We start from the raw sequence: 8,599 nt of genomic DNA on the forward strand, positions 1-8,599 counted from the left end.
GGACCCGGAAGTGTCCCCGGGTAGCCAGGGCAGCCAACAGCATCCTGGCCTGTATCAGAAATAGTGTGGCCAGCAGGACTAGGGAAGTGATTATCTCCCAGTACTTGTCCCTGGTGAGGCCAAACCTGGAATACTGTGTTCAGTTTTGGTCCCCTCACTACAAGGCACTGAGGTGCTGGAATGTGTCCAAAGAAGGGCAATGAAACTGTCCAATGAAGGGTCTAGAGCACAAGTCTTGTGAGGAGAAGCTGAGGGAACTGGGGTTGTTTAGCCTAAAGAAAAGGAAGCTGAGGGGAGACCTTCTCACTCTCTACAACTACCTGAAAGGAGGTTGTAGCAAGGTGAGAGTCCGTCTCTTCTCCCAAGTAACAAGCGATAGAACAAGAGGAAAGAGCCTCAAGTTGCACCAGGGGAAGTTTAGATTGGGTATCAGGAAGAATTTCTTCAGCAAAAGGGTTATCAGGCACTGGAACAGGCTGTCCAGGGAAGTGGTTGAGTCACCATCCCTGGAGGTATTTAAGAGATGTGTAGAATTGGTAGAATTGGTGCTTAGGGACATGGCAGCGTTAGGTTAATGGTTGGACTCTATGATCTTAAGGGTCTTCTGATTCTATGATTCTAATTCCACTGTCCTGCGGTTTGTTGAAATATATCACAACTGCTGTCCATAGTCATGTTGCACAAATAGATATGGGCAATTTAGAAATATCACGCTTATAGTTTACCAGTGAGTTCACTTAAGTTCTTCTGTTATTCAGCATTCTTAACTGTTAATCCACTCCTGAAAAATATTTCCCTCCCATTCTAAGACTTGGCTCCATTAATGCAATATATGGACTGGTTTTGCCCATTTGAAATTTAAGAGGGGAAAAAAAGGTATCATAACAAGCACTTCTGCAGTAACTTGAAAAAGTCAGTGTCATTTACAGGAAAATTAAACAACTACAGGCTTAGATATATCCAAGGAATGGCTTCTCATGTCTGCGAACAGAAAAGTCTATACACCGTAATTTAACACTTAAGTCATATAGACTCGGAAAATAAATTCAGGAATTTTCATCTCAGAAATCTGTGAGCTTAACAGTCTGGTATTTATCCTGAAATTAAGTTCTAGAGTTCAAAATTAATTTCCAAAGGAATACGGAAGAACTGTCAACAGTTCCCAGTCAGATACCTGCCAGATGGAGACTGACTCAATATAATTAAACCTTTAGACAGGAGTTCATTTCTTTAAGAGCCTGATAAGTTTATGAGGCACTTTAATATATAATCATTACAGTAAAAAATGTTCCCAAAGTTTTCCAACTTGCTTTCTATGCTTGCTGAGACCACAAAAACCGGTCACACCTTTCCAACATGGACTGAATCAGCGCTCTGCAATAAAGCAAAGGGGGAGGAAACAAAGTCAAACAGTGAAAAAAGCTAATAGAAAGAACAACAGAGTTTTAGTTTGCTTTTTACAAAAAAGTTTGTCAAAAACGTGATTGCATTTCAGAAGTAACATCACTACATCACCATGCATGCCTTCTCTGCAAGGGATAGGCAAGATGAGAGTCTGTGCAGGACTCAGCAAGACAGATACCTATCTCCTTCACATACATCTTCAATGTATGATTTGCTGTTTTCTCATTTTCAATTTCAAAATGCCTATATTGCACAATATATAGCTTTTAAATAATATAAAAGCTTTCAGCTGAGTTTAAAATCCGAGGTAAAAGTGTGAAGTATGTTATTTTGTTAACTGAAAAGAAAGTTTAAAGCACTAAGAAGATACAAAATGAACAGCGTGCATACATGGATCTTCTGTTGATGTGTGATCTTACCTTTGCCTTTTCTCAGCAATTCTCAGTATCTCACAGACACCAGTAAATCTCTCAGACAATTCTAGTGTCAAGCCACACTCCTGCAAGAGAGGCAAGGCACGGTTTGGGCCAATGGCCTTTGCCAGTAAGAGAGCTACGTTTTCCACAGTGATGCAGTCTGGGTAGCTCAGGGTACCATTGCTGACAGCATTCCCGTTCTGTGGGCCATGGTGATGGAAAGCTGGGCTGTGATTTTGTGCAAGATGCAGAAGAAACTTCCATTCTTCTACGGTCTCTGGAATGGAACCTAGGTTTAAAATGAGTTTCTTACATTATTTGTAAAACTTGGCTTATTCTAAGCCTACTATTCTAAATATATCTGTACTTCAAAGCAAAGCTAGCTATCCTATTTGTGAAGATTTAAGAAAACCAAGCGTTATCAACAAGAAAATTGTGTACAGAAGTGTACTGCCTTGACTGACTCAGTGTAAAGATTCAGTGGTAAACCACACGCAAAGCTTCACAATACTTCAGAATTTAAGGCTTTGGATTAAGTCAAAAGACAAAGAATTGTTTTGTCCATCTTAGGGCTACTGGGAATTTTCTTCTAAGTTTTGCCATGTGAGATACAACGCTTTGCTTGTTGTAACTTTGTGTGTATGCACGTGTAGTGGGTGGAGTTTTGTGCAGTGCAGGGAGGCCTGCTATTCCTCTAGCTACAACACAAAGTTTAGCTTTTATTCGCAACTGATAAACAACTCTACATTCTTGAGCTTCTAAACATTTTCTTCCACAACTGATTTCACAAAGCACAGTGTGAAGATACAAGAGTGTAACACCCATTTATGTGTTTCAAACCTGTTGCACTACGCACAGTGCCACCAAAACACCTAAAAAAAGTTCAACTCAACCTTGAACAAATTGAATCAGTATATAATAAAGGCAGTTCCTATATTACAGAAGTATATTTACACAGCTTAAGACTCACTAACCATCTTCTCCATTCAACAGGCTCAAATCATCCAAACGAGCAATATTAGTAAAGGCTTCTATTCTTCTATCCAGCTCCAGACAGAGAAAAAGATATCCAGGCCAAAATCTTGAATAAGAGAGTAAAGATTTCCAGGAATCAAATACTTAAATGAGCATTTAATTATTGTTGACTTTAGTTTAGACTGAGTATTGGTGAAGACAGAAGCAACGGAATTTCTTGGATGCCAGAAATCACTGCAGTGGGGACACGGGGAATAACCCTTAGCCAAAAAGGGTATTTGGTACATTAAATTGGACACTCAATATTCATCCTCAAAAATAGGAAAGGCTTTTAAATTAAACCTGTCCAAGTAAGGAGCAGATGGGTGGTTTTCACTTGTGTCTTTTTGGGGTCAGAACACCAACTAACCAAGTATCAAGAATTACCAAGTTTTCTTCTTACCCATGTGATTTACAGATGTCAGCCATCTTCTCTTTTGTAACAAAATCAGCTGGGAGTTTAATCAAAAGCAGAATGAGCTGGCTGTAGCCCCAAGTAAACAAATGCGATCGTGGCCTAGAAGTTGAGAAAATCAGTTTTAAAGCATTAATGGTTTTCTTCAGAACATTTTGTTCTCTCTACAAGAAAGGCAGGTATATGAAAAGAAGAGAAGGAAAATGAATGAAACACTGTGTAGTCTCAGTAGAGCAGCCACTCTGAAAAGCATGATGGATAAAGTTATTAAATCTTTGGTTGCTTCTGCTGAACTCGGCAACATGCAAAATGCTCAAAGGATTCAATGACACCCAAACTGTCATACAAAATCTAAGCCAAAAGCCTGCAGACCCATTAAAGCTTTTTGCTGCACTCAGGACCTTGGGTGAACCCTACTTTACCTGGGATTTCCTTCCACATCCACAGTATTTGCTCTTTGTGGTGCATCACGAGAAACTGCCAAGCGCAACCAATCCAGCCGTACAGATTCAGGCTGCAGAAGAGATTTAAGGAGAGATGACCTAGAAAACAGAACACAGAAAAAACCCACCGGTTTTAAATATACCAGATATGGAGAAGCAGAGATTGTGTGCAGAAAAAAAAACACCTCAAAATATCGTTGTAAAATTAAATATAGAAAAGCCTAGAATGATCTATGTTTCTAGAAACTGAGGGGACCACAGAAAACCACCAAGTTTGTAGGTTGGGTTCCCACAGCTTTTTTTTCCTTCCTGTTCTAAATGCTGTCTAACCTTGGTATACTGAAATGCAGGCACAGGAACAAAAATAGTCCGTTGCATTGAAAATAGTTTAGAAAAACCCTGTTAAAACTAGCATCTAATCTAACAAAAAAAACCCACAGTCTGAGAGACCAACTAAAACTGGCAGAATGAATTTGGAATCTAATGCTAAAGAATACCGAGCAGATAGACACAGAAACAGTAAAAAAAGCACACACACACCCCACCCCCCAACCAAAAAAACCCATACACAGCTACATGATGAAGAGAGCAGACAGATGAAGACTCTACATTCCCTTTACCTTTTATCCTCTGGCTTTGATTTCACCAGACTATCTAAATATGCTAAAAAGTGAGCTGGATCATTCCTGCAAAGTTGTTTGATATCAGAAGGCAAAAGAGCAGGGTAGAATTTGATCAAGGGCCGAAGAGCTATTTCCCCAAATTTTTCATAAAGCCTAGGGAGAGAGGATAAAAACTATTTTCAGTACCAAACAGCAAAATTAGCATTTTTCCAAAATCTCTTGCAAGTTCAAGATAGTCCTGAAAGGTGATCTCTTTAAAAGATTCCCAGAAAGCTTCATGAAATGTTAAGTGAACCGATTCCTGCTAGCAAGTTAACACTGAAAAAGAAAAAAATAAAGAACTTGGCTACAAACCTTTGAGCATGTACCAGTAGCAGGGGGCTATCATCCCAAGGCCCCAGGTCATGCAGCTGTTTCAGTATTTTCAACATATCTTCATTTTCCATTGCTAAAGCCATTGGACTGTGACAAGTTAGCTCTGAAATAAACCAGCCCACAAATTACAAGATATGGGCAAGTGTTTTCTTCTTAACACACACAGAGCTGTTGTTAAGTGTAAGGACAAAAGTTATCACTTTCATGGAACTCTCTAGCTAACAGTAATAATGAGTGAACAGATCCTACCTGCTTATTTCATAGAAATCAACATCACTAATCTGTGCTTACTGCAAATTACAGTAATAAACGGATACAATTAAGGCATGAAATAATATTCTTCATATATTTTCCTTTTCTTTAGACTTCCAAGGAGGAAGCTTTTCTCTCACATGAGAAAAGATAGTCCACTGCAGGACATACGGCTTGCTGAATATAATGCAGATCTGCATCAGGTTTTCATGTATTACAATTTGCTTCTATTAATAAATAAAAACTTCAGCCTGGACACTGACTTCACAGAATGCAGAATTCAACACAAACCTTGATCCTGATGAAATGCAAATATTAATTAATAGGCACAAGTCCAGTCCAGCTGAAGACAAACTGGGAATGCGTGCATTACTTCCACTTCTGGGGATCTCAGAATCCAAATAGTGAACAGATTCCCAGAACCCAAATACCACATACCAACTCTCAAAGCAAGATTCTGTTGTTTGACTACTCTCTGTTGGCACCAAATCAATGCTAAGACTTTAATTCACTCTTAAAAGAAATGCATAAATCAGAAGCTGAATGCAGAGAACAGATGAAGCTCTGTTTCAGGGAGCTTTGGTTCAAGAAGGCTAAAGAGGCATCAAAAGATCAGAAAGGATTTCTGTGGAAAAAGGAAATCTGATGTGATCACAAACCACTAATCTGCATGGAACCATCTATTCCACTCAGTTTTGTTTCACATTAACCACACCTCTCTACAAGTAGAATTTTCTGTTTTCAGTGCAATTACTGAAGCCCCTCTCCTAGCTTTTGCCTTGTTTCTATAGACATACGATTCTAATTAAGCTGCTTTTGCTCTTTGAAGCACATATATTTGTTTTTAAATAAATCTGGTCTGTAATCACTACAGTATTCAACCAACAAGCCCAATATAAATTAGAAAGTTCAGAACTGCAAAGTGGTGGGAGGGGAGGCACAGTCTCTCCAAGGAGTCAGCAGTTCTTCATAAATTAGCCTTTGGGGAAAAACAACCAAACAACCAACCCCAAACCAGAACAAAAACTCCCCCATGCCACCCATCGTCCCCCTCCCACACTACACTTGCAGAAGGAAAATTTGCAGACACAAAAGGGAGTGTCTTCAAGCTTTTTTGTTTTTTTCTCCCAAAAAGTCTTACTTTCAGTTTACTAGTAATAAACTTTTCATTAGTTACCTTTCAATCCTGCAATGTATGTTTCCCATACATTAGGACTGGTTGCATACATGGTTATAATACACTGCTTTAGTCTTTTTAAATCCAAAAGAAAGAAGTAGCTTTGCATAAACCTACAAGCCAAGGTCCACGAAGGTGCTAGTGGCAGAATTCCATCAGAGCTTTCCTGTGCCTCACCATTTCCACAGGAAAATACATGCAGCTCAAAACACAGTGTTGTCAACTCAACGAGATCTTTCTGAACGTCTGGTTCTATGACACATGGAGGAGATACTTGAAAGCAGCAGTCCAAAGGTCGCTTCAAATCAGTACTATTTTCACACATGGTTTTGCTTACACAGGTTTCCTCAGTATTTTCCTTTTCAGTGCAGTCTTCCAAGACACTACTCTGTTCTTTGTCTGCTGGGTCTCTGTCAGTTGGATCCAGTTGTAGGTTTTCCTCCAGGACTGCCCTCCCTTCTTCAGCACACACAGTCTTACTTTTCGTAACAGAGGAAGCAGAATGCTCTTTACTGCCGAAGTTTTCTTCTAGATAGAGAAGCCATTCCTGTAAAATCCTTCTCATACACTGTGGTTCTAACAAAACAAGGGGATCCTGAAGTTTGGCTCTGTAGCATAAAAGAGAAGTTTGCTAAGTTGCTTGACTTGTAAGATGTCACAAGTGAAGTATTATGTTTTGTGTAACTCGAAGTATATTCCTAAACTTGACTTACAGTCAGTTGTTTTTTGTGGTTCCGAGCACATCAAACAGAACTTAGGCTACGTAGGCTATCTACATTTAATATTAGTACATTCTGAGTTCCTCAAGATTTCTTTCAGAATAGATTTTTGTTTCTTAGGTGGTTTTGGTTTTGTTTTTTTTAACTATGCTTGTAGTTAGGACAAAAGGAGAATGCTAGAGTACATAAATAAGCTTTTATTGGGTTTTGGTTGGTTTTAAATAGGGGAAACAAATCATTAACCAAATGAGATCCTTTCAGACTATGTTAATAGACCTTTACAGCATTACTGTTACATGTATGTAATGAATTAAAAAAAAGTAATATTTTTTTTTAAATAATCATTTTTCTACCAAAGCCCAATATATCTATACACCAAGAAGTTTCCCTGCTTACATAGCTTCTGCTGTTGCAGCTTTGAGATCTCTTAGATGGTCCTCCTCTGGAAGCTGGCAGCTCTGTGGTTCTAACCTAGAAAAAACACATTCATTTCAGTCTCATCTGAAGTATTATCTTTAATAATTTAAGCGAAGATTTCCTCACAAATTTTCTCAAATTTGTGAGGAAACAGCATTAATTCCTTTATTAAAAAAATATAAAGCTTTAATTTCTAAAGAAGGAGCAGACATTATGGGTGAACTGGGCATGAAGAGACACTATTTTTGCAGCCTTTTATAATGGCTTCTACTCCAACTACAGTAGATTTCTGAAGGTACAGAATAAAAATCAGTATCATGTCACTACATGAAAGTTAGTCCAAAATGGTACGTTAGAAAATTATTGGCATATGAAATAACTTAGCTCTGTATTAACTAGACAACCATTAAAGAAGTTCAATCTTCTACAGCTATCATTATTTTAAAAAAAAAGTTTTTAGGGAGATAAAAGTGTTTGTTCCCCACTCAAAGGACAGGAAATGAACTGTTGGACTTGTGTGCACAACTGTAACAAGCATCACAGACCAGCAATTCTCATGTAGTGTAATACACTATGTTCTTGCTCTTCAGTTATTATAGCACTGTGGAGACTGCATGCTCCACCACCCAGAAGCGTTCGTTGCCTAATCAAGCTTCTAGGAAAGAAGTCAGTGAGAACAAGTGAAACCCACCATAGTAATGAAGGCAGCTGGAAAAAACTAACACTGAGCTTGCTGTCCTACTTGAAACAGTAGTTTTTGCTTTAGGTTGCTATCCTAAGAATCCTCAGCAAATGCAATTGCTAAGAAACATGATTTTGCACTCACTCTTTCTCTTCCTGGGGAGATGCTACCAGATTAACAGTCAGCTCCTGCAGCTGCTCTTCATCCTTTGCTTCCTGCCTCCCTCTAGTATCAGGACTTATATGAAGTGTGCCAATCTTTTCAGTAGTTTTGCGTACAAAGCTGGAAACACTACGAGTCAGAAGTTCAAAAATTTAAAATCAGAAGTTCAAAACCAAACAAATCAAGCACTTTCTTTCCATTCAAACCATCATTTCAGAAAACTTTATAACCTGAAGAACTCTTGAGAAAAGGGTGAGAGCAGCGATTACTGACAAGAATAAAACTCACTAAGAAGCTGCTCAAAATTCATACTTCAGTCATGGTCAATACTTCCAGCACAGAGTAAAAACATGAAGTATTTAAGACTTGGGTTTTTTGCTGCTGAAGAAACAGGATCACATACTAACATCAGCACTTAGATCTTGACATATATTTGTACGCAAATAAATGCAGATTGGCTACATTGCATTTTAAAGCTTATAAACAGAAAGCATCAGCAG

At 38.5% G+C, this 8,599-nt stretch overlaps 1 protein-coding gene across 1 annotated transcript in view; it reads right to left on the reverse strand.

Annotated features, from left to right (window-relative positions):
• Positions 1–1,313: 1,313 nt before the first annotated feature.
• The window catches only part of HPS5 (Hermansky-Pudlak syndrome 5), a 20,081-nt gene continuing 12,795 nt past the window's right edge, over positions 1,314–8,599 (reverse strand). Inside the window, exons 13-22 of the mRNA XM_010294764.1 lie at positions 8,082–8,228; positions 7,235–7,309; positions 6,120–6,727; positions 4,670–4,793; positions 4,313–4,468; positions 3,672–3,791; positions 3,238–3,351; positions 2,795–2,901; positions 1,824–2,109; positions 1,314–1,374 (exon numbers count right to left, since the gene is read on the reverse strand). Of these exons, the coding sequence (XP_010293066.1) occupies positions 1,314–1,374; positions 1,824–2,109; positions 2,795–2,901; positions 3,238–3,351; positions 3,672–3,791; positions 4,313–4,468; positions 4,670–4,793; positions 6,120–6,727; positions 7,235–7,309; positions 8,082–8,228 (1,798 nt within the window). The remainder of the gene's footprint in view (positions 1,375–1,823; positions 2,110–2,794; positions 2,902–3,237; positions 3,352–3,671; positions 3,792–4,312; positions 4,469–4,669; positions 4,794–6,119; positions 6,728–7,234; positions 7,310–8,081; positions 8,229–8,599) is intronic.

This window comes from Phaethon lepturus, unplaced genomic scaffold (genome assembly GCF_000687285.1).
Source record: "Phaethon lepturus isolate BGI_N335 unplaced genomic scaffold, ASM68728v1 scaffold8009, whole genome shotgun sequence".
In the NCBI taxonomy this organism is placed as follows: domain Eukaryota; kingdom Metazoa; phylum Chordata; class Aves; order Phaethontiformes; family Phaethontidae; genus Phaethon; species Phaethon lepturus.